The sequence below is a fragment of the Pezoporus occidentalis genome, unplaced genomic scaffold (assembly GCF_034315485.1).
Source record: "Pezoporus occidentalis ecotype Australia unplaced genomic scaffold, CSIRO_AGI_Poc_V1 ctg191, whole genome shotgun sequence".
Classification (NCBI taxonomy): domain Eukaryota; kingdom Metazoa; phylum Chordata; class Aves; order Psittaciformes; family Psittacidae; genus Pezoporus; species Pezoporus occidentalis.
This window is the reverse complement of record NW_026913760.1, coordinates 1,023,688-1,049,303: the sequence shown is the minus strand read 5'-3', so window position 1 is coordinate 1,049,303 and position 25,616 is coordinate 1,023,688. Positions and strand designations below refer to the sequence as shown.

At 45.1% G+C, this 25,616-nt stretch overlaps 2 protein-coding genes across 2 annotated transcripts in view; one reads left to right on the top strand and one right to left on the bottom strand.

Moving 5' to 3' along the window:
- Window positions 1–1,060: 1,060 nt before the first annotated feature.
- Window positions 1,061–4,059, top strand: GNRH1 (gonadotropin releasing hormone 1). Its single transcript, XM_062617019.1, has 3 exons — window positions 1,061–1,208; window positions 1,896–1,991; window positions 3,902–4,059. Exons 1-3 carry the CDS (start codon window positions 1,068–1,070, stop codon window positions 3,938–3,940), a joined length of 276 nt encoding a protein of 91 aa, XP_062473003.1. The 5' UTR covers window positions 1,061–1,067; the 3' UTR covers window positions 3,941–4,059.
- Window positions 4,060–9,268: 5,209 nt separating this feature from the next.
- DOCK5 (dedicator of cytokinesis 5) overlaps window positions 9,269–25,616 on the bottom strand; it is a 68,833-nt gene continuing 52,485 nt past the window's right edge. The window contains exons 39-52 of the mRNA XM_062617017.1: window positions 25,049–25,138; window positions 23,834–23,938; window positions 22,627–22,768; window positions 20,194–20,275; window positions 19,914–19,998; window positions 19,117–19,203; window positions 18,772–18,948; window positions 16,789–16,872; window positions 15,920–16,057; window positions 15,646–15,812; window positions 14,761–14,938; window positions 12,813–12,951; window positions 11,253–11,368; window positions 9,269–9,496 (exon numbers count right to left, since the gene is read on the bottom strand). Of these exons, the coding sequence (XP_062473001.1) occupies window positions 9,398–9,496; window positions 11,253–11,368; window positions 12,813–12,951; window positions 14,761–14,938; window positions 15,646–15,812; window positions 15,920–16,057; window positions 16,789–16,872; window positions 18,772–18,948; window positions 19,117–19,203; window positions 19,914–19,998; window positions 20,194–20,275; window positions 22,627–22,768; window positions 23,834–23,938; window positions 25,049–25,138 (1,689 nt within the window). The 3' untranslated portion in view covers window positions 9,269–9,397. The remainder of the gene's footprint in view (window positions 9,497–11,252; window positions 11,369–12,812; window positions 12,952–14,760; window positions 14,939–15,645; window positions 15,813–15,919; window positions 16,058–16,788; window positions 16,873–18,771; window positions 18,949–19,116; window positions 19,204–19,913; window positions 19,999–20,193; window positions 20,276–22,626; window positions 22,769–23,833; window positions 23,939–25,048; window positions 25,139–25,616) is intronic.

Here is a 25,616-nt window from a genome sequence, read left to right as displayed (position 1 = left end):
CTGCCCCATCCCTGGCAGTGCTCAAGGCCAGGTTGGACACAGGGGCTTGGAGCAAGCTGCTGCAGTGGAAGGGGTCCCTGCCCGTGGCAGGGGTTGGGGCTGGATGAGCTCTGTGCACCCGTGCAAGCCCAGGCTCTTGTTTAAGCACGGAAGAACTGTTTCCTTCATGCCTGATACACAGGGAGGGACTAAGCTGAATTCCTCACCCATTTCCAGACCTCCTCAACAGCTTCCAACTTCACCCAAAAACTTTTACTTACAAATCAGAACTCACTGCAAGAAAAGATGGTGCATTTTCCATGGGGCAGCAGCAATCAGCTGGATTTGAATGGCAGCTTTATAGCTTCTTAAAGAAAGGCTGTTACTTTTATTGCTCTTTGAGAAACCAGCTGAATTTAATAGCTGCACAGGGGTGTTCCAATTATGTGCTTTACTCCTGCTGCATTACAGCACTTTTAAGAACAAAATTGCAGCCTGGGAGATAGAATTAGGTAAAGGCACCTGCTGTGAAGGGTTTGGCCTTGGGATGGTTGTGTATAAAACCTGAGAGGACAAGAACACTCACAAGGCGCTTTCAAACGGAGGAGAGGTGCAGCTCCTCTGCAACCTCTCTCAGCAAGCAGGTAACGTGACCGAACAGCATGCCATGTTCTTTCTTACCTGTTCAGTGCTTGCAGATGCTAGTATTAGAAGAAACTTGGTTAGAAGGGACTGCAAACAGCACTTCTTAAGGAGCAGGGATAATAGAACAGAAACTGGCTAAACTTAACGCATCTGTCCAACCTCCACAGGGACTTCCATGGAACCTTTGAGGTCCAGGCATTCTGGAAGCTCTGAAAGGGGGATCAAAAATCCTACTGTAGATCCTCATCCAGATTTTTCAGCTATTAAATCTCTTTATAAGGAGCTAATCCACATTTGGAGAGGCTCAAAAAGCCAGCTCCCACATCAGCACGATGCCACACTGGGGTACAGAGATCCAGAATGGCAGCATCTCCTAATTCTGTAAGATCAAAACGGAGCTGTGATGTTGTTATGAGCAGGAAGATGTTGTGTTCTCTCACAGGATGGAGAAGTCCAGGAAGATCTCTGTCAGCATCCTCCTGTTTGTCCTGACTCTGGAAATCTGCTCTGCTCAACACTGGTCTTATGGCCTGCAACCAGGAGGAAAGCGGAGCGTGGAAAACACGATGGGATCATTTCAGGAGGTGGGTTCTAGATTGTACAACACCCTGTGGCTTTAGCTAAGATCCCTTGTCTGGAAAAGATGCAAGCAAAGAAGAGGTGACATAGCTTCACTGTATATATGTCTATGTATCATTATGTCTATATATCATGTCTATATATCTATGTATCATTATGTCTATATATCTATCCATCTATACATATGTATACACACACACACACCTTTTTAAAGCAGTAACTGGAAAGTAACTGTTGGGGTAAGATGACATTTGCCAGCCTTACAGGAAGATGGAGAGGCCTGGGCAGGCTGCTCCAAAGGAGAGATGATGGAGTCTGAATTCCAGGTTAAACCTGATTTCATCCTCTCTCCTACATTTCAGCCTCTGATGGGCTGTTTTAGACAACATTCATCCAGAGATGCGGCAGGGGGTGGCTGTCATATGGCAATGAATTAGAGGGTAAGCAGCTGGATGACAAAGCTGATGTGGAAGGTTCTGTCCCCCCATGACTTTCCCATCCTTTCTAGTACTTCCTATGTAGTCCCTTGTAATGGTAGTCCCAGCATCCTGATTTGAAGCTGGCTGCGGCACCTGGGGAGGAGCTGAATGGAAGTTGTGCAGTGGAACAGTTTCCTCTTCATCTGTACCAGGGCAGCATTGCTTTAGCAGAAATAAACCCCTTTCCCAAGGCTGTGTCACTTCCCACTCCAGATTGCAAGTGACACGGCAGAAATGGGGGAAGTGCAGAGGACAGAATGCCCAGGCTCGTACCAGCGCTCCAGGCTCAGCGCTCTGAAGGAAGCCGTGGTGAGTAATGGATGTAACTTCATCCCTATGGGAAAATCAGGGGATGGATGCAGGCTGGGAATGTACATGGAGGGGAGAGAAAAAAGGCTGATGGAGGAAGAGGCATTAAGTTCAGTTCACATGTGGCAATGCTGGCTCTGCCCCAGTGTCTGCATCAGCCTCAAGTAGCTCAGCCCTAGGACAGGGCTACGTTATCCTTATGCTCCGGTGTAGCAATGTCGTTACCCACTAAATCAAAACCAAGTCACACACATTCCACCTTAATATAAATCTATGCAGCATTCACAGATGCTTAACTTCAAAAGGCACTCTTTGCCAGCTGAAGGATCAAGCCATATGGAAGCTGCTGCTCCCAAGGTCCCTAGGCTGGGAAATGGATTTTCCATTAGATGCTCTAATGCCATGACAGCAGAGACTTCGCATCCAAACCGACTGCCACAGAAAGAATACTCTCAAGCCAAAATGTGCTCTTTAATTAATACAGCAACACCTTGATGGGGCCAGATGGTCACCACTTCCTGGGAAGTGTCTCCGAGCTGTCCTAGAAGTTGAAACTCTCAACCTGTACTTCACTTGTGAAGCCAAGAGCTGAAGTTTCAAGTATGCACTGCAGCTTTCACTGAGGAACCTGGCTCATGAATTGAGTACCAGGGCAGCTTTCACTGAGGAACCTGGCTCATGAATTGAGTACCAGTGCTGCAGGCAGGGCACAGCCAGGCTGCCACTGGGTTTGCATGCAGGAACTACTTAAACTACCTGAAAATTAAATATTTTTTAGGTCATCTTTAATCCTATTTGTCCTGAACATAAAATGGAACATATAGGTTGGACAGGGCTTGGAGCAAGCTGCTCTAGTGGAAGGTGCCCCTGTCTGTGGCAGGGGTTGGAACTGGATGAGCTTTAAGGTCCCTTCCAACCCAAACCATTCTAGGATTCTTCTTCCAACTTAGTTCTTCGGCTTGCTCAGAAACTGCTGCTAATCTTGCACATCAGTACAAAAGCTCCTAAACCTCAGCATCAAACCCTTAGTTTGCATGTCTTATTCCTGTAGCACAGCCTGAACTATGCGGCCTTCTTATTTCTAGCTGCTTAATGACACTGAAAACAAAGTCAAGCTTTTTCCAGATGCAGCTTTTCCGATGTAACCCATTCCTGGAGTTGCTACAGGAATCTTGTGCAATGAAAGGGGAGGTGTCTGGAAACGGTCCACCCTGTGGAAAAACACTTCCAATTATCTTCATCATTTCCTGGAGAAGCTGGTAGTGAGCACAAACAAGAATACACCTAGCTAAGGCACATCAGGGCAAACCAGAACATGTCCAGCCAGGGCATCCATCCAAAACACCTCAGGCTTTTGACTCTGAGGCAAGAACATACAGAAACAAACAGATAGGAGACCAGATCCAGCAGGATGTGACACAGGAACACGGTTTCCATTCAAACAGCACCAAGCTACACAGACAATGGTTACAGGGCAACTGTGCCACTCTGTAATGACCCTGTGATGCTTTTGCCTTCTTGCCTCTGCTCTCTTGGCCAACTGCTCAAGCTCACAGAGGCGTTGCTTTGTTCAAGTTCATGCTGCTTGCCCTGAGCTGCTGTCAATGTGTGCTGCTGAACAGCTGCTGGGTTTCACTCCAAGAACTGCTGCGGTGCTGGGCCCACCAACAGATGTAAAGTTGGTCACGCACTTTGGTATGAATACTGCCATTATAAGTGTCAGTTACATTATACTGGGTGAGCAGATCCCGGGGCAGGTGGCAGAGGGAACATGTCGAGTCAGGTTTATGTCATTCTAATCCTCCTCCCATGTAGACCATTAGCATTTGAGCATCTGACCAAGCCTTAAAATGCCATTATCGAAGTCATTTCTTCTCTTTAAAAGAAGTATATGATGTGTGTGTCTACAGGAAAGTCTGATGGAAGAAGCCAGACGAAAGAAGCCTTAACCCGTGAAGCCAAAGGGAACAGACCCAGAATAACATGTCAAAGCTATCAGAATTCTCTTCCCAAACCCCTAAATTCTCTTCAAATGGACTTTGCTCAGATTGCTGTATGTGAATAAATCCTCTGCAGTTGCATGTAAATAGTAGGAGATAATTGTTGTGTTGATTATCAGCTTGCATGTAAAAGAGAACACGTTCCAGTCCAGTGGTGGGGACTCAGCAGCAGAGGGTCTGCTCTGTGTCCTGCAATGAGAACTTGGACATGACAGCTTTTGTTTCTCATATGCAGACAATGCCTGGCCAAGGGCTGTGTCTGATCTCACTGGTCTCTGGATAAAACAGTAATGCAACAATAAAAACCAAGGCTAAACTTACAGCTGGGATGTAATTCCACTCGCGCTTCTGTACTCCTTGCATGAAAGACCTTTGTATGCTCTTTTTTTACTGGTTCACTCATAAAAACTACATTTATTTTAAAAAGGTATTTACAAACTTTACAACAGTTAATACATTTTAAAAACCACAAGAATTTATACACCTTGCTTTACAGACTTAGTGAATCAGATGTCATTTACCCAGAGAGACGCAGACTCCCTTTCCAAAGCTTAGCTCCTGCTCTTTCTCCAGAGCCAGTTTAAAAGCTGTACTTTTTGCTGATTCAATTGCAGGGAACTAAAAGAAAGAGGAAGAAGAGAAAGGTCTTTGCAGTCTGCAGAGGTGCGTTTTGTAACTGAACCATCACACCCAGCATCTCAAACCACTCACAAAATACTGTTACACAACATCCATATCCTCCTGAATTCAAGATGAATGAGTCCCAGAGTTTATCATGTCATTAAACCTTTGTAACGCCAACAATGAAAAACTACATTAATTAATACCATGCATGTTGGGGCTGAATTTCAGAGCTGCTGAGGATTTACACCTCTGCTGAAGAGAACAGACAACTGCAGACCACGCATGTGAAAACCAGGTTTGAAGTACACAGTCAGGCACGTCCAGGGGTTGACAGCCTTAAATCAGGACAGTCAGACCAATACAGCATCAACAGATGCTTTTCACCTTTATTAAGCTCCTCTATCCTCCTTTGTGTACTCTTTGTAGTGCCACAAAGTCCTAAAGGTGCTTTCATATTAACAGGAGCAGAGTCAGGTGAACCTCCTGTGCCTTTGAATGAAATTACATTATTCCTTTTCTTTTTCTTTCCCATGTAGTCCTAGGAAAAGCTCACCCTGATCCCCTAGATAATTTGGTCTGCGACAGTAAATATCAAATAGAGAAGGTTTTTAATTACAAGAATTAAAAGAAGGCAGCAGTACTGGGTCAGGAATGCTTTCACCATAAAAAAGCTTACAGTTAAATTACAGACATCTTAAACTTACTACTTCCATTTACACTTATAAAAATAAATAAGGAGAGAAAATCTGAGCCATCATCACTCCAAGTCTAACTCACTGTTCATGTGTGGAGCACACACTGGGCTGCACAGTGTGAAGGTCGTTAGATGCAGGTTCTCCAAACCCACTGCATAGACAGGATGGTGTTTTCTGCCACTGCAGATCACAGAGCTGCTCTCACTGGAATCGGTGTCCTTTCCTAATCCAATAATCCACTGCAATGGAAAGCTGTCCATTTCCCTCCTCCCTGATGTGGATTAGAGCCTGCATCATTTTTAAAGGAATTTATCACAGCATGACAAGTTTTAATTAAAAGCTCCAGAAAACAAGTGTTGAGCATATTTCTCCAAAGCAAACCAAAATCCTCTAAGACTTGACATGTAACACTCGCTTTGAAGAGCACAGCTATGAAATGGGATTAGAGTTTTGTCTTCTCTGCAGACTCGGTATTTAACTTGGAGGTTTGTTTCATTCAAAAGCCATGAACTGGCTAGAAACACTGCTGTTTGCTTTCACTTCTGGGGTGCAGAGGTGACAACGTTAATGTTCTACTCCCATTTCTAGCCCTCCAGTTTAAAAGGCAGTAGGTGACACTTCCAAAAGCACCTAATGAACGTGGAAAGATGATTCTGATTCTGAAAACGAAGTAGTGAGACCTTAAATTGACTCTGAAAGTTAAATCTCAGCATTTAAGTCAGGGAAGTACCATAGTAAAGAGTGGAACACTTAAACCACCAGTGGTCTGGTGGGATTTCTCCTAAGTGCGGGCACTTATTTCACTTAATGAAAATGAGCCAGGCCCCATCCCTATTAACAGACATAAATGCCCAACTGCCTTTAGGAATCTGACACTTGGAAGACAATGCTCATTCCTGAAACTGGCACAAAGCCCCAAAGCATCAGTACAGAAAGTCCTTCTCATAGCTCTAAGCAGCCTATGCTGACTTATATCAGCTAAGAACAGAACTCCTCACACACGCAATGTGAATAACACACCTGTCAAAAAGGAACACCTATTTGTGACTTGGTTTCCCAAATATAAGAAGGGGAAACAGGGAGAGTTTACAGCACTTCAGACTGGAGAACAAAAACAACGCTAAGGAAGGAAAAATCCCCCAACCTTAAACCCCTTTCTGGCAGATCTGCCAGTGAAATGCCCAAAATATCCCAGGAAGGAAACTCTTGCTCTGTGCTCTTTAGGCATCAGCTGCTCCTTTCCTTCCAGTTAAGGTGATGCCTCAGCTACAACAGTCTCCAACTGGCCAGACAACAAAGGTAGCAAGGAGAAACGCCTGACCTGCATGGACAGCACACCAAGACTGAGCTTAAGGAACCTGCCAGGTGAGGCAGTGGGCTGCAAGCAGAGCACACAGGAAGGTAACACCTTCCCTGCTTCTTAAGGAGTGCCTCTACAGTAAAAGCCAAAGACCAAAACACAAATGAAAGGCCGTTCATAAACCTCATCTACAAAACTGCAAAGGAACACCCGAAACAGCGAGAACCAAAGAGCATTAGGAAAGGGTCACTGAAGATCGGCTGAACAGCTCCTCCCAAGCTCAGACTTCCTCCAGTGGGGTTTTTTTGCATGGACTAGTTCCCTCCTCCAGAGAAAGAACCCAAAGTATGAGTTAAAGTGATTAAAGCACATCAGAAAAGTAGGGAAATAAGACTCAAAAGTCACTTGGAACCAGAATCCCCACAGGTGACAGTTTGTTTCCCCACAACAGACAAACCCTTAGCTGAGATTCCTACACAGAGTCCTTTGTTTCTGCTGGCTTCCCACAGGAGTTAAAAGCCAATCTGCTCTGAAAGAGAAGTGCACCCAAGGCTGAGGTAACAGGCAGATGCAGAATGGGGGAAGGCACTGAATTAACAAGAGGTGGAGTTAATACCCACTTTGCTACAATTCAGACCACATCCTGATGTTCTGCCTCAAGCGAAAGACAAGAAGTTCTTGTTCAAGTGAAGAGTTTCAGAGGACCTGAACCTTCAGTTCATGTGTGCAGCAGAAGGAACACAGTGGTTACAAGAGGAGGAAGTGGGCAAAAAATGAAAGACAAGAAAACCCTGTGGTTTTCAAGTCAAGCAGCACCTACGTCCAAGACCATAATGTGGAGCTGACAAGTCCTACAATGCACCAGAGAAAGGGGGGGAACCATGGTCAAGTTGTCCAGGAAGGTCTCCAAGATGTCCCCTGAGAAGGCAACAATGCAGAAGGCAGTTGTATGTGTGCTAAACAACAACAGCGCTGCAGAGGTGCGTGATGCGACTGCAACTTCCAAATGGCTCCAACCTGTTCTGTGATGTGAATCCGATAGGATCCTTCCATGAGAGCAACCTGTTCCACAGGGCCATGCAGGCACCAAAGCAAATGCAGCTTCTGCAGGTTTCTTTAACAGGAACCACACTGAAGCCAAAGGAATGTGTAAGAACAAAAGAAAGGGCTACTTCAGTCTGAACAAAAACCACCCCGGGGTTGCTTTGGTTTTGCTTCTCCCTGAACAGAGAAGAACTGCACTGCAAGAGAGTTTGAAACTGAATTGTCTTCTGGCTTCCCACCTCAGGGCTGCAGCACAGAGCAAGTAGCCCTGAAAGGTGCGAAATGAGGAGTATTGATCACAAATGGGGATGTCCTGGTTTGTACCAGCCAGAGTCCAGTGTGTGCTCAGGCCCAGAGCAATGCTGTGTCTAAGGCCCGTCTGGTGCCTTTTCTTCTCTATACAAAGACTGATGCTGATATTCAGACAGAACAGGAAACAAATAAGTAAAAAAGAAATTAAACACATTAACTCATCCTCCAAGGAACTAAAAGCTGCAAAGAGCTAGAGGAAGCAACAGGAAACTAAGTGGTGAACAGTTAAGTCTTCCAAATGCATCCCAGATCTAAACAGCTTCGTTAAAAGTCCAGTGGCTGTTAAAAACCCAGATCAAGGGAGGCTGGAAAACAAAGTGCAAGAACTGCCACAAATGGGTGCAGGGAAAAAAACAGAATGAGAATTAGCTATGGTTTTGTGAATTTACCCAGCCAAAGTGAAGGTTACAGTAACTTTCAGACTTTGGTTCTGAGGTCAGGATGTACAGTTAGAGCTGTGCACTCCATCCTCTCAGGTGCTGGTACCAGTACAGTGCTGGTCTCAGTGCAGCTTCCATTCTTCTCACATATTCACTGGTGTGAGGAACCCTTTTGCACCCTATTAAAAAGCACAAGATGAAACATTCTACCAAGTCCCAGATGCAAGCACAAACCAGGGAGGTAACACAGCTCAGGGTGGAGTATCAACTGCTCTGTAGTGTTAAAACCAGAATCAACAGGGAGATTATGACAAAGTACTGGTGAACCTAAACTCTCCATTGGGAATGAGCAACTGCCAGTACTCAGAACAGAGATGGTAGATGTATGTATTTAAGGTGAAGGCAGAATGTCTGCACTTCATCTTCAATACATACGATGACTAGCAGAAAAAAAAGACCTTATTCTGCTAACAATGCTCAGGTCTCTGCCTGCAATCAAGACCCTTCAGAGACTGCACATCACACACCAGCACCTGACATCCCAGGAGCTGACATTTCACAACTCAGGGCTGGCTGTGATCTGTTTCACTTCATGCGGATCAGGGTTGGGCTATGCCACAGGGACAGGAGGAGGGAAGTGCAGCTGTAAAGTGTAATGAACTTATGTGAAAACACTGCAGGGCACACACTGGTGTGGCTTACCTTGTTCCAAACACTGGTGCAAATCACTACTGTGACACATCTACACTAGGAGTGAGCTGCTGACATTGCATCAGGGACGCGCGACAGACAAGACTAAGAGGAGAATTCCAGCAGGGCAGGGTGACCTCTCCTGCGATGTGATTAGTGTGTCAGGACTGGAAAGGAAACCAGCGATTAGGGCATACAGTCACAGTACCAGTTCCTTTTGGTATTTCCCAAAGGGAGTGAATGGAATGGTGGGCGAGATCAGTGGTGGGTTCAGGGCAGAGAGCCCCAGCACTGTCAGTAAAAAGAAAGCAGGCATTTCACTCTGGGTGCTTGCTGCTGCGCCAGCGAGTGCTGATCCTCACTACAAGGCTTGCTCTGAAGAGACAACGCTGGATTTCCTGGTTTTGGGGGGTGGAGGGGGAGGTTTGGCTTCACGTCTGCTGGGGAGTGGTGGAGCAACCTGAGAAGACAGAACAAAAACACACCTTAAAATGAACCACTGCCAGCAAGTTAAGGCATTCGGCTTCATCAAACAGGAAAACCCAAAGGTCCTGTACGGCCTGATGCTTCTTCCAGGACCAAATCTTTGAATTGAGCCTCTCAGTACTACATGCAGTTAACCAAAAGGGCAAACAAGGACAGAGGCCCAGTAGCTAACAGGAGAAGGTACGTTTTCGTTGCTAGAATACACTTGAGCTGCAGACAGACTTTAGCTGCTTCTGACCTGACTTCAAATCAAAGCCATCTGTCCCTCTGTCCCACTCCTGTTTAGCAGTAGAAAGGCACTCAAATCACTTCCCTTATGGTTTCAAAATTCACCTATGTTTATCTTGCTGGCTGGATGAGTTGCACCAAGTAGGGGTCAGAAGGATGCAAAATGCTTCCAAATCAGAAAGGTACAAGGAACTGCATTAAATGGCAGCAAGTGAAGGTCTACTAAGTAAGCCACAGCCTCCTGCCCAGCACAAGGGCTTGCAGGATGCTCCCTGTGCTTTGCTCTCGTGGGTTCTTTCAAGAAAACCCTTCAGAAAATACTTTTACAATCTCCCTTTAGTGCCTCTGAATCCTTTTCATTGGGCTGCAAGCCAAGGTCAATGTTGCAAGCCAGAACATGTCAGTAATTAGTTTTCTTACAAGCCTCAAGGGAAGGGGGCTCTTTTATTAATTCTCTTGAACCAGTGACTTCCACAGCATCCCTGGAGCCGTCACAGTGCCACCATTCACACCACCTACAGCAGCTATACTGCCTCTTCTCAGTCAATCCTGACCAAATGAAGGGCAAAGTAGAAAGCCCTCCTATTTATCCCATGCTTCAAGGCTTTATGCCAGTGTTGTATCTCTCTCTAACAGAATTAAGCGATCAGCAGGTCTGCTGTCTTCCTGTGCTGTCAGAGCAATCATTCTTTACATTCTTTTTGGTCAAATTCCAGTTCATCTCACTAAAGTACTCCATAAATCCTCTTGGCAAATTGGACTGGGGAGGACATCCAGCCCTTGCACAGTTACAAAAGGATGCTTTCTTTTGCTGTGCACTGGTAAGCAATTAGTCTCCTATTAGGAGCACTGGTTCAGGAGCAGATGAAACGATTCTGACACAGTGACCAGAGTATTTGAGCATGAAGTATCTGCAAGCTGTTTGCAACCCCCTAGTATAAGAGAAACATTAGTTAAGAGCATAAAAAAAGTGGCAATTTGATGTTCTTAGAAGTAAATCAACTTCACAAACTGGAGAAAAGGGCTGTGACTGAGACGGTGATATAATACAGACTGGTTTCAGTGACTAATACATTGACAAATCAGATTATTCTGAGCTGAGAACTCAACAGCAGACATTTATCGTTTCTGAACCTGTGTGAACTCTTTTCCCTTCTCTTCCAGGGCCGGATTACAGTGATGGGTTATGCTGATCCTGGTTTTGAGACGTTTCAATCATTGTGCCTGTTTGTTTCCAACAGATCTTCCCACCCCCACACACAGTTTGCCTATCCCAGGACAACACAACTCCCACTTGGAATCCAAAAAACAAGGGATTGCATTTGACAGCCTCCTCCTGAAGCAAAAAACCCTCTTATCCTTTTGTGGTTTCAGGGAGTGAGCCAGTAACCCGAGGAGACAAGTTTCAAGTAGCACCACCCTAGAAGCAGCTCGGAAAATTCCGCTGGTGTCTCTGTCTCCAAAGCTGTTTTCCAAAGAAATGTCAGCTCTCATTTCCTTACCTCCACAGAATTCCTGGGGTTGCTGTTCTCATAGGGCTTGCTCTTGGGCGGAGGGGGAGGTGGGGTGCTCTGTAAGCCAGCACTTGCCAGTCCATCAGCTTGCAAGGAGGGAAAACCTAGAAGCAACAACAGTAATGAGAAAAGACATTCAAGTAGGTGGAAAAGGAATGAGAAATGGGATTGACCATGCAGAATTTTAAGCACAAGATATTAAATGAATCTCTCTTTTAGTCCGTGTACAGTTCTCTACTTCAGCAGCTAAACCCGAATGGGTATGTCAGAGTAGAGGCACAGCTGGATCTCCCTTAAGTTCCAAATGCCCAGAAGAGTTCTATCTTCATCCAGTGAATCTAAGCTTCTGTGAAAAATGCATGCCTGAGAGAAAACTGAATCCATTATCACATCTGCAATGTTCAGTGGGGTTTCCTTTCAGCCTGGGCCTCAACCTGAGAATTCACTTTGATTTTAACTCCAACTGATGGAGCAGATAAGGACCAAACTTCAGAAGAATTCCTGCTACTGAAGGCAGTTAAAACCGCTTGCTAAGTACAAGAGTGAGGTTTCAAATTCCTTTCACAGCTCTTTCTTCACACAATACTCCTGCAGTTGTTTGTGTTTCTGGTTGTCTCCCCACTCCATCCCAGTCTGACATGTATTCTTTGCTTTTAATCCTCTCACAACAGTTTTAGGCTAGTTCAGTTTATATTCTACACTGGATTCTGAATAACATCCTTCTAGGAGGAAGGACAGTCAGGCCCTATGTATGAACTTGAAACAGAGCAGTAGAGTGAGAAAGGCAAGAGCAAGCAAGGAAGCTGTCAGTGGTGACACAATTTTACCTTAGCCATGTTGATCTGTTGCTTCAGAACAAACTGCAAAGCTTGCTGGATATGCAAGGAAGGGGAAATGCTCATTTTGCTAATGATAAACTCCATCTCTTTCAGGTATCACATTTATCAGCTGAGCCTCCAAGCTGCAGAGCAGCTTCTCCTGAAGCTTTCTGCCACGTGATGGGAGTTACTGTCCCCGAATTACCAAAGCCTTCGGGGCTTGCTGAGACAATCCAGCCACAGAGCTGATGAGAAACACCATGCTGGATTGATGCAGTTCCACCCAGTGAACCCACAGGAGATACTTCTCTAGTATGTGCTGTAACCTCCTGACCTGATGCATTTATAAGCATCTGCATGTGATGTTCTCCTTGGGGTTTAATATACCTTCCCTCATCTACATTGACTGCATGTGATGCTCTCTTTGGGGATAATATACCTTCCCTCAAGTCAATACAGGAGGAAACAAGAAAGAAATTGGAAAAACTGTTCTCTGGAGTTCATCTGATATACTGATTGCAACAAGTGATATGGAAGTCACAAGTACGATTGTAGTGCCTTTGATAGCACTGCCAAACCCCGTTATCTGACAAAAACGTCTGCACATATTAGCAGCCCAGAGTCACTTTCTGTGAAGTACTTCAGAGCAGTTCCTCCCTCCCTCCCCAGTGAGGTTACCTCAGCAAATACACAGCAATTCCTACTATTGCCCTGAAATAACGGAACTTACTTTGGGTTCTTGGGGTTTTGGGAGTGATGGGTGGTGGGCTTCGAGGTGTTGATTGCTGGAGCGAGGAACCCTGAAGCAAAGTCAGTCTGTTGTCTCCTAATTGAAGACTCTTTGGCCTTTGTGCTTTTCCTGACATGCCCTGGTTGAAACAGAGAGTAAACAACCCCCTTAGAAGTCAGCAAGGTTGCTGCACACACATGGGATAACCACACCTGTCACAGAGGCATCAACGTGCTCCAGAAAAGCCATGCATAGAGACAGAGGTGCAGTCAGGTGAAACGGTAAGAGTGAAAGCACTGCACGAGCTGAGCCATGCCAGGAGGCATTCACTGTGCTCCTATGACACATCCAGTTCTCTGTGGGACCTTACTAATTTCGTAGCAATAGTAAACTGCTTTCAATGACCTTAGTGTATTAACCGAGAAGGGAAGACGTCAGGCTAAAGAACTGCTGCATTTGACCTGCAGTTCTGTGAACAGATTTGGAAGGGGGTTAAGTCTTTCCAAGAAGAAAACATGGATGAAATCAGGACCACTGGTATCATCCAGCTCCTCAGGGCTGTGAAACAAGACTATTTCAGGCTTCACAGAGCAAACCCCTCGCGTATGGGACCTGGGAGATATTGTTCCTTCCAGTGTCACACACGTCCTCTGTGCTCTTTGTTCAAATAACGAGGTCACCTGAATACGGCCTCGGTGTCCCAGTGAACTGGTCGACACCATGGCCATTCTCCCAGATCTTTTCCCTCCAGTTTTACTTCATCAAGTGATAGCAGCAGCTGATATCACAGTTTGTGCCTTAAACCCACTGAATTCAAGGGCAGCTCTTGCAGAGGCAGAAGGCCAGGTCTCATGAACCCCTAACGTTAACAACCGCAGCCTTTCCTCTGGGGTTGAAAGCCTGTCAATACCAAATGACATGATTCTAGAACCACCTTCCCCCTTCTTATAAATATTCTGCCGGCTCCAAGTGCTGGCAGCACCACTCAGATTTGATGAGAATTCCTGAATATATAAGCAGCATAACCTGCTCCTGCCAGATTCAGCTGAGGTCTTGGGAGAAAAGGGGAAATACAAGAACTTGTGTTTCTCATTGTTTATGCAGCCTGTGTTAAGTCAAATCAGTATCACTGAATCACCAGGTTAACTACTCAGATGCCCAATTCTCCCATGCTCTCTGACAGGGTAACACAGTCTTTGCATCAATCAGGGTAATACTCCAAGGTCAAGCAACTCTCCTTCTGGGCTGAAACTTATCCGTTTGTATTAGGTGTTCGTTCTAAATCCCACTGTCAACCTTAATGCCAAACAGCCTCCACCACATTCCCCATTACAACACTCCTGTGCGGACAGAGATTCTCTTTTACTCCTCTTGCAAATGATCTGCTCAAGGAGTAAACACTCCTGCCCTCCCGCAGGAGGTCTGCAGCAGAGTACACGCTGGAAGAACCAGTTTATCCAAGTCCCAAGCTGGTGACCTAAGTACCAGACCTTCTTTATTCAACTCCCCAATCTACCAAACCCATCTTCACCGTGCACTATGTCTGATGAGTGCAGTGCTGCTGACTGACAGCAGCTGAACATCTGGTTTGACAGCTGGATTCTCTGAGTGGGCTCGCACCGTCTGCTTGCTCCAACAAAAACAGAACATGGGGCTGAGCGCATCACAGAGTCCTCCACTCCTACAAGAATCGAGGGCACTGAGCACCTAGATGAAACATCAGTGCCTCATGCTTCCAGTGTGTACCTAAAGCCAAACTGCAGCTGGGTCCGTGACACAAGTTTCCCACATAAAAAAGAAAGCCAGAATGACTCAGATGACCAAAGCTTTTGGTATTTGAACCCCTCCCACTATTTAGTGAAGTTCCCAATGACAAACATGGCTGATGGAAACACTAAAGGCTCCTGCTAGGGATTTTACTATTGATAGGTTTAAAAGGCTTTTTTACCATTTTGGAAGTCAGTTCCGGTTCTGGCTCTTTCTCTACAATAACCTGAGACTTGCTAATACTCCACTCCTTCCGCTTCAGTTTGCTAATCCGGTTATCACCGTCATCTTTCATGGGCAGCTCCTCAGCTCTGGAAGCCGTTGATATTCTTCTCTCCAAGAGAGGTTCCAGAATAGATCTGTGGCCCACACCGAGAGTGAAAACACATGAAACATGAGTCCATCAGACATGTAAAGTGCTGTCTGCTAAGAGCTGTGATCTCTTAGTTTGAATACCAGATTACTGCAAAAAACTCAGCTCTGACCAAGGCATTTTCAGTGCGATTTGTGCTCCTAAGTTACTCCAGCTATTTGCCAGACCTGCATTTTCTGCTGAACCCTGCCACTGAGTCAGCTGTGGGACCTTGAGCAGGTCACCCAGGCCCCCTGCCTGTCACAGATGCAAACTAAATGCACAGAGAAGTGACATCAGGAAATCTTTCCATGTGTGGCAACTACAAATAGGTAGGAGGAACAAGTACCATACGACTGTGTACCTCTGTGCAGACCCCATCAAACTAAATCACCTTGCAGTATCTTACAGCTCTGTTTTCCCAGCATTCCTGGGGAAGAAATGTAGTGTGCATCTGAAACACTGCCTCCATCCCTCTTCAGTATCATACAGGTAACTGGGACTTCAGAAACAGTCAATTCCCAGAACTATCCCTAGCTGAGCTTCAAACCCCCTACCTGCAAATGGGAATATCAACATTAGTTTCCATTTAAAGTCTGATGTGTAAGAATTCCTACTGTGTATAGAATACACCTTCTTTTTAAGGGTAATTAATTCTGGCGAAGGCATATCCCCACCCAAGTAAATCCCAGGTAAAAGCTGAGGATTACTCACCCATCTGAACCCGGTCTGGAAGAAGTGCTATCAGATGACGTGGAAGATGAAGAGACCACAGAAGAGGCCACGGATGTGACAGAGAGCCGTCTCAGCGTGGAGGACATGATATAGGGCAACACCACAGAGCCTGACCTGCTCTGCTTCCTTTCGGTGAGGGAGGGAGGCTGCAGACAAACACACCTAGGGTAAGTCATGTAACACTAACTCGCAAGTGGGAAAGGGAGACTTGGGTTTCTTTAAGGCAGGACACTAAACACCCAGCTATGCTTACCAAAGTGATCACACCATACTGCTTTTCCACCTTCTTCTTCAGCTCCTTGAAGCAGGCTGTCAGTCTGTCATGCAGAGGCTTCAGCTGCTCTGTCAGCTTCTCACCATGGATCCTAATCCCTTCTGCCAACAATGGCATCTGAAAAGAGGAATAAAAAGAAGCTACAAAAGGACAAATCAGCTCTCCTGTTCCAGGAAGGAATTTTCTATGCATGTTCCACATCTCAGACACACTTAAAGGACATAAATCAATGTGGTTTGAGTTTGTAGAGGCAAAAAAAGCAGCCGCACAGTAAGGAAGCTCAGCCACTGGCTCGTATCTTGACTGTTCGAGCTCCATGTGTTCAAGAAATGTGAACACTTTCCCCACCTACACTTATGGCTCTCTCTTCCCCACTCAGATTCCATATTCTGCTTTAGAAAACAGAGCATGTTAAATGCTGGGCTATCACTCCACAGCCCCTGAAGCTGTGTGACTGTGAGGTGGCTTTAACTGGGCCCTGTTGTGTGGGAATATGTAGGGTTGCAATCTGCATTGCAAGAAAACAGGGCAGTCTTTCATTGCTATGCAGGCCACGAGAGACAAGGTTCAGTGCTCAGACTGACAGAACACCAGGTCTGATGATTTCCTGAAAAGGTAAAAGCTATCGTGTTGCATTCATGAGGGAAAAATCTATGCCACATTGCCAACTATTTCAGAACAGTATTTTAGAGCAACGCAAGGCACATGGAACACTCTAGGCCACAATTTCAGAACACAGCAGCTTCCAGATTGCTCTTACAGTGTTTATCTCCACCCTCTCTCCAAAACAATGATGCTGGAAAAGCCTCTGCACATACAGTGCTCCCCCTTCTTTCCCACTACAATACCTGTAGAGCAATGAGTTGCTTGAGCAGCTCAATTTTATCTTGATCTTCAGGATGTTCTTGAAGATACTTCTCTGTGAAAAAGGCCTGAAAGCAGAGAGAGAAAATGAGACAGACACTCCATTTCTCCAGTTCCACCTCCTCATAAAGCAGCATTGATGTGAATAACCCATGTCACATCACTTCTTGCACAAGTGCAAGCAGCAGATCCCATCTCTGGCGTTCTCACTTTCAAAAGGCTCTTTTATTTTTAGCACTCAGTGACCTGCAGTACACACCAACCACCTCAGCAGCAGAAAGGTGAACAGGGCACATCCTGCCTGCAGCTTCCTTAAGCTCTGTGATTGAAGCTCTTAAGTCCAATGTTATCCCATGAAGCTTGTCACAAAGGCACAGCAGAAATACAGGCTGCGTTGACACTTTTGACTCATGGTTTGATTCAACAAAGCACCTTTAGTCCGTGCTTCCTATGTGTTTAACCTTTAATCAACAGAATCTGCTCTCGGTTTGAAGCTGGACAAACACAAGTACGCTTTTCCTGGATTGAAGCCTTAGAATGGTGCCAAGTCACACTGAGTGTATTGCAAACCTATCACAATTCCTGGTCAGAAGAATTGCGTTTTTCTTTTTCCTAGATAAAACTCCTCATAATTTTTCATCTGGTTTGAAAACACGTCTCTGATCTACTTCAGCCTCTGCGTTCCATTAACCGGACTGTATGTACCAGCGTTTATAGGCCTAGAGGAACGATTCTGCACGAGGCTGATGTCAAGAGGAGGTCAGCCTCTGGAAGGACTGCTGGGTAGGTCCCAGAGGGTTACTCTTGAAAGTGTTTAATTACTGCAAGAAGAAAGCACACGTTAGAAACACAGGCTTTGGCTTTTGGCTACAATGAAACAATTAAAACTGAAGATTTCAGCCGCCCACAAAAGCCAAATGTTCTGCACTGATCTTCAGCTGAAATAGGAAAATATGAAGCAGGAATGAGTATTTCCAGATGTGGTTCGGATACTTTGTGTTTCCTCGCTTTAACTGCTTTCCCACTTTCGTAATTCTAAACTTTATGTCAACCTTAATTCATAAAATGGGAGGGTTTAGGGCCAAATTCAGCCCTGGCAAGGCATATGCAACTCCTCTGGAATCAGCAGAGTTAGACCCCAGATAAATCAGACCCTCTCTCATTTAACTTTTGCACTTCATTTCATGTGACTGGAACACATCTGAGTAGAATTAAATGTGTTTTAACACCATCCACTCAGTTTGTGGAAATAAGCAATGTATTTTGTGCTGGGAATACCATCATCAGATACTGGGAGTAAACACCTTAAGTTAAACATCACGGAAAGGGAGGAACATACATTGTTCAACTGAAGTCAACTGAATCACAGAATAAACCTGGATAGGAAATACTGCTTTTTTCCTGAAATACCTGCTCTTTGCTGCAATACACTAAAGGCAGATTATGTGCTGGAAAGAGAAATCCTCATTTGCCTCACCACTCTGTATTAGTTCTATGGAGAAACACGAGCTCTTTTGCTTTCCTTTGTTACTCGCGGTGTGCATTGGGCTGACCAAGCACCTCAATGCCCCCATGAGGTAGGATCATGTTATTAGCACTGCCATAAAGGAGGCCCAAAAGAGCTGGATCATTCATTTCTGTGGCAATGCCCAGCACTAAAACTAAGCACTACAGATGTGGATGTTTCCCACCTTGGAGTCTAGGGGAAATCTCTCATCTTTGTTCTTTTCTCCTCTTCTTTGAGCTCTGAACACACAGATCCAGCTACAGAATGCACTGAGTAGTAGCTGAAAACTGAACTTGAAATCTCCCATAGAATCATAGAAGCAACTAGGTTGGAAAAGACCTTTAAGATCATCAAGTCCAACCTTTACCCCACCACTAAGCCATGTCACTAAAGGCTTCAACCCAGGTCTTCAACACTGCAGAGGTCAACAGACTGAGCTAAAGACAAAGTGAAAAAAGACCTTTTCATAGTTGGTATATCCTCCCATCACTGCTGGGTCCACAATCCCATTCAGGAGCATAGAGAGGGGATGTACAGGAAGACTCCGGTCCCAGACATGCTGCTGCACAATGTTGCTGATTTTCTCATTAGTGAGCTCCATCGTTTCTATGGCGTTCTCCAAGGGGCTGATCTCTTCCTGATGGAAAGAAGAAACAGAATAAACCTTCTTCTGAATATGAAGTTAAGTAACCCCTCGTATATGAATGGCAGCCTAACAGTAGAAGGACTACTTCTCACTTTTGCAAGACTCTTTGCTTCATGAAAGATTAGAAGGGATTAGACCCAAGCCATGTGCAGAACTCACCGTTGTAATCTGTTTGACTTCAAACCACTTGAGGATGCCTGGAAATGAATACGCTGTTGTGTAGGTTGTCCTTTCTATCCACATGTTCTAGTTAGAGAAGGAAATAAAATTCCAAGATGTAACGAAAACATTGGTCTTGCAATTTAATTCTCTTCTGCAGCAGAGCACAGAGCCAGGCTTCCAGAACGAGCTGGCAGGACTTACACAGGAATTCTGGGGTGGAATCCAGGGGGTTTTGCATGAAATACCAACTCTATTGCAATGGTATCAACATTAGCAGCAGTAGGATGTTACCCTCCGTGTGGACCATTACTAGCAGGACTGCTACTAGGGCATATTTAGTGAGAGTTATATGCAACATGCCCAAACACTGCACATGAGCAACAGTACACCTCGTAGGCAGCAAGGACAAAGGTGATAACACTACATCCAAGGCTCACTCTCCACTTCAAACCTTAGAAATTGGCCTGAAGTTGAACTGATCCATCACGGTTAGTGGCTGGCCTCCCCATGGATGGCTACGTCACTCACAGCACAACAGTTACGGATTCCAGATCAAGGAGTTTGAATGTTACAGCTTCAGCCGTGGAACCCCTTGACATGATCACACTGGCTTTAGGTGAAGATTGCCATGTGAAGTACAGCCCTTTGTTTCTCCTGCATTTTTAATACCAAAACTCCATTGCCCAGGTGCACAGGGAAAAGTGACAGCGCTGCTCAAAATGCCATCAACAAAATACAGGTATAGAACTGCCTGCTCATAGCTCAGACACTGGCATTGAAAGCCAAAGACTCACAGCAAACTCGTTGTCTGGATCTTTTTCTCCTTTCCTGACTGGTCGGGAGTGTGTGAACTGCTGCACCTCGTTTGCTCTGTAGTAGCTAGAAAGAAGCAGAGTAAATGGTGACTTTTCTCACCTCCCATCCTCCTTACATAAATGTTCCTCTGCTTCTTCTCAGAACCAACCAAGTTTAAACGGGACAGTGAAAAGATTTACACAGGACACAAAGGCACCTCCTCCTGTGTGCCTGGGCTAGTGGAGAAAAGTACAGAGGAAAAGAGGGAAAAGAAATTACTTTAAGATCTGTTCAGGAACAGGTTTATCTTTATAATTAGGCGGCAGGTTCATCACAGGCTTCACAATAAAGCATTGCACATCTGGGCGCTATAGTTAAGGATGAAAAACTACTGGAAACCAGGAGAGGGAGGGAAATACCCTCCCTGTTTTCCTCAAATATCAGAGACTTCTCAACAATTCCCTGTGCTCTTGTCACGTCTGAAGAACAGTACTTCCTGGTTCATCAACAACCATGGGCATTCTATTGCTTCTCGTAGTTTGTCCTCTACTTGTGAACTAAAAGCCCCAAAGATAAGGGCTGTACAAACACTTCCAACTACTGAAATCCCCCCGCAGGATGCTTGGGCAGCCTGGGTGTTACTGATTTCTGCTCCGGAGACAGGAAACAAGATTCCGTCCTAGGTTCTGTAATGGATGCGTCTGTCTCTCTTCTCTCCCTCAGCACCCCATGGTTGTCAGATACTTCCATACAGTGAAGGAGCTCCTCCTTCCCTCCCACTTTTTAGACGGATAAAGCTAACGGAAGAAGTTGGCTGGTTTGCATCAGTGAATATCTACTTCATCTTCAGCTTTTCCACCTGTGAACCGTGACAGATAGCAAAAATAAATTGGTAATAGCATCCCTAAACACAACAGCTTAACAGTGTTGTTCCTCCAGAGTGGAACTGAAGGCTTTACAGAAGTAAAAACCTGTGTGGATTCTCATTCACAGATTATTCCTGTGAAATCACCTGCCAACTGCACCCTGAAGTGGCACTGATTTACTGGTGGGCAGAGTAGCCCTCCACATCCTTCACTTCACTGAGGGTAGTTCTGAACAGCATTGGGAAAGCAAAGACAAGGTCTTTCTGCCCACACTGATGAGCCAGCTGGATACCAGCCAAATCAGAACCCAAGCCCTCATAGCCACGCTAGATCAAGCACTGAGCCCAAGCTAATACATTCTTTCTCTCAGGAGAGCTTATTAGCTTGGCCTTCATGCCATGCTAAATGTGCTTCTAGTACAGCTTCTAGTTCAGAACTGGTGGAAGACTCCTGTTTAGGTGCGTAGGCATTCCCCAGGATGGTGCGGAGCTCACTTGGTATCTCCACGACCCTATTCTGAAACAACCAAAGGAAGAACGAGACATTTGATGGTAAAAGAGTGAAAAAAGATTAGAAGCAAAAAAGCCTGAGGCAAAGGAGGTTAAAAAAGCATGAAATTAAACCACACTGCAGAGCCACCAACGCCTGCCTAACACAACAAGAGATCTGGGCACTCAAACTCCTCATCTTTTCTGAAGGTGTTTGTAAGAGTCCGAGAAGAACCTGTACCGAATCCAAACTATGCAGCTGCTCCCCTTTATAGCGGGGCTATGCCAAAGACCCGGAACCAAACACCCCCAAACTTTTGGAAGAGTTCAGATCTGGATCCAAATTTTGCAGTTCAGGTTCATCTTGAGCCAAAACCATTACAACAAACACAAACAGATGCTAAGGAAGTAGCTGAAACAAAGCAGCAACAGAAGAGGCATTTTTTGATACCAAGTTTGGTCTTGAATGACTTTTAATTTCCTATGTGGATGTAGTGCTTGGCAGGCTTATTGCAAGGGAAGCATCTGGTATCACTGCTTGAGTTGTGCCTTTGTGCACAGGCTTTTAAGGCCAAAATGGACCATCAGATTCTCTAGTCTGGCCTGCGTAACACTGGCCTGTACAACAGAGGCTGGAAGCCCAGTAACTTGGTTGTTACTGATACACATCTTCCAGGAGCGCAGCTCCTGTCAACGGGAAGTCATAAACAAGCCTCTTGCTAGGTTACACTTGGTCACGCTCACAATTGGGATCTTAAGCCTTAAGTGTGCTCTGGGACACACAGTTTGGAGTCCCATCCCTGTAAGGAAAAAATAGTAATAATAAAATCTTTAAAAGTGCTGTTCACCCAACAACTTCCACCAGCAAAATCACATCACACTGCTTCCAAAATGGCTTTGAGGGAACCAAAAACCAAACCAAACCAACAGCTACTTCCTAAATGCTAGTTCACTGCAAGCAAGAAGAGAGCATACTTCCACTTACTTTATATCTCACTTCTACTGCCTGTATTTCACCTCTTAACCTAGAAGGACCAAACTGGACCACAACTACTCTACAGCAGTGAACATCACCTGCTTGAGAAGGTGGCACGAGAAATCCTGACCTGCCATTTGTTAAGGCTTCATCCTAACAGCAATTTGTTTAACTCTGACAATATCAAGCTGCTTTCACTATGTTTTAAGGTCACTACTGCAGTTCTGGATAGTCTTATTTTCATGCCAGTCCCTGCCTTCAAGGTCCCCCTGGTGCTGTAAGTTCCTTGCTTATTATTGTTGTTTACCAGCTCTAGGCATTGGTTATTCTAGGCAAGAGGCAAGCCATGACTGCGCCAAAACGTATTTGAACCAAAAGATACACTGTTTAGGAGAAGACTTGATCTCTTCTCCTGGAGGGGCAGTGCTGGTCATCTTCTCTGCACTAGGGAACTGGGTCAGCAGCTTCAGGTTGAAGTCCTCCCTTCGTTCATACTCTTTGCCACGATAGATGAAAATCTTATTCTGTGGGTAGCAGAAGAAAAAGAGAATTAAGAGGAAACAAAGCCATGAGCAAGAGCTTTCCAAACACACACAGGCAATCTCAGGTCTAGTTCATATGAAGGGCTGTCTCCTGGCTTAACAACCAGAACACCTGAGAAGAAACCCAGGCTGGAGTGAGAACAGAAGCAAGGGCCTGCAATGGCAACCCCTTGTTTGCCTAGGAAATTCAAGTGTTCCACACACGTTACTGAACACGTTCATCTGTTCTAGCACTCTAAGCACATTCAACACATGAAATCTCAGTCAGGGGGCTGATTTTAGGGAAGATAACGTGTGGTTTCTGGAAGGGATGGATTCAAAGCCATGACCTGGAGATGAAAGCCTCCGATGCCATCCGGTTACACAGTTCCAAGTTAACATATTTCTCTTTTATTAAGCTTGGCTTCCATTTAAGGCCAATAACTTCTAACAACTCCAGTCTGAAAATGAGAATGTTCCTTCATTTTAAATCATAATCAGGAATATTTTCTAGCGTGCTGCACCCTGCCCATCTGACTCACTTTGGCTGGATTCTTGTATTATAGCTAGCATAGATCCAGCAATGCTTAGCAGCAATCTCAAACAGGAAGCACCTTTGCATTTTAATCCTTCTGCGTGGGACAGATTCTCACCAATGTGCCTGAGCACTGAAATGATCCCTGTCCTGAAAATAAGGTTGATTCAAGGCTGAAAAGCAACAGGATAAATTCTTTGCAAGCTACACATTGGCACAAATACGTGTGTATGAATGGCAACAACCTTATTTCTGAGGAAGCCTCCGGGGCACAAATACAAAGGTACATTCTGTTTAAGTCCTTATAAGAAGATACCACTCACCTAACAAACCCTACTGCAACACACTAACTTTATTAAAGCTGGTAACACAAACAGATCTGGTTTCTTGCTTGTCTCTTTTTATGCACTGAAGTGATTTTAAATACTTCAGGGATTTCTCTCAAAGGAAAAGGAGTTTGCATCTTGGAAGCTCTGCAAAAGTACTTTTAGGGTACCCAGCAGCCCAGAATGTGAGTGCTGAAGCATTCTTACCCGGAGGAAAGAGGGGAACCCCTGACCATAGTATCCAACAGCGAAGTACTCTGGCTGAGGCCTCATTGCCTTCATGATGTTCTCATAAAAAGTAGCTCGTTTCTTCTGAAAAAGAAAAGGGCCCCAGCATTTTCCCTCTGGAGCATTCAGGGACACGGCCAGACTGCAGCAACATTCCCAGTGGCAACTCCTGCTCTCTTTTCTCCCCTCCAGAATACGTTTTACAGCAGTGCTTTGACACAAGTGTCTCGTACTTATCCATTTACTTGGTTAAATATTTGGTTTTTCTGGGCCAGAATCAACTGCATCTCCTGGTGTGCAGACATGAGAGCAGCGCCACGGCGTTCAGGACACCAGGAGGATACTGGAAACCCCGAACTACAGCAGCACAAATTAAAACTAAATATGTTCTGAAACTGAGCAGGCACAAATGGTGACAAATGTCAGAGAACTGGCAGAAGGAAAACTGGGCAGATGACTCTCATATGAAAGAACATAAAGACCATCTGGCTTAACATCTTTAACGGCTAAAAACACCATCCAGAACCAAGATGATTCTACAGTGCTGTGTTCATGCACAGCAGTTTTATCACAGAACTAACAAGGTGATGAGATTTATGGAGCCTGAAAATACCCTGTGCAAATGTTACCTTACGTGATGAACACCAAAAATGCCAAACATCTGCATATGATGTTGTCATGCTAATTCTGAGGGCAAAACCACACACTGAAAAAGGAGTATGAAAATATTTTTCTAATATTAAGCTTTACGAAACCATGGAGGTTATGTTGGTTTGTTTGTCATAGAATCATGGTTTGGGGTTGGAAAGGACCTTAAGATCACCCAGTTCCAACCCCCTGCCATGGGCAGGGACACCTCACACTAAACCATGCCACCTAAGGCTCTGTCCAGCCTGGCCTTGAACACTGCCAGGGATGGAGCATTTACCACTTCCCTGAGCAACCCAGTCCAGTGCCTCAGCACCCTCACAGTAAAGAACTTATTCCTTATACCTAACTTGAACTTCCCCTGTTTTAGTTTAAAACCATCACCCCTTGCCCTATTGCTACAGTCCCTGATGAAGAGTCCCTCTGCAGCATCCCTGTAGGCCCCCCTCAGATATTGCTGTCTTTAACATAATGTATTTTGGGCTTATCCTGCTCAACAATATTAATTTAAGCAGTCAGTAGAGAATGGAGAAAAAAAAGTCTTACCAGGAGATTCCCAAGTCCCTCATAATCAAAGACCTTGTTCTCATACATGTCAGCCAACTCTTTGCTTAGTTGAATGGCTTTTTCCCACATCTCCATGGAGGGCGAAGGGAGGCAGGTGGGGGAAGAAGAGCACAAGCAACATAAAAGGCTCAGTTAAAAGCATTCATTACCAGAGATAGGTAAACAAAGCATTCAGCTGATTCTCATTCAGGCAGCACTTTCATGCACTGCCAACTTTCCCTCAGCCTCCACGCTGTACATTTCTTGCAATCATTACAGTCACACAGCTCTTTTGATTTGTAGATCTGAAAGTGATGTACAAAGGTTTCCATTGCTACTCCTGATAGAGAAAACTGAGGCACAAAGAGGTGGAAGGACATGTCTGAACTAAACAGCAAGGGAGAAAAGCCCAGGTGGTCTTCCCCTACACTAAAACTTCATTCACTGCATCACGCTTCCTTTTGTTTGTCTCATTTAGCTCTGGTAGAACCATCTATCCAAAGTGCAACTAGCATAAGCTCAGTATCAGCCAGACAAGCATTTTTACTGCAGTGCAAAAGCCATTACC

Coding starts and splice junctions, on each gene's coding strand:
- GNRH1 (XM_062617019.1), top strand. CDS start 1,068: ATGGAGAAGTCCAGGAAGATCTCTGTCAGCATCCTCCTGTTTGTCCTG. Junction 1,209..1,895: donor CGATGGGATCATTTCAGGAG/GTGGGTTCTAGA, acceptor TTCCCACTCCAG/ATTGCAAGTGACACGGCAGA. Junction 1,992..3,901: donor GCGCTCTGAAGGAAGCCGTG/GTGAGTAATGGA, acceptor GTGTGTCTACAG/GAAAGTCTGATGGAAGAAGC.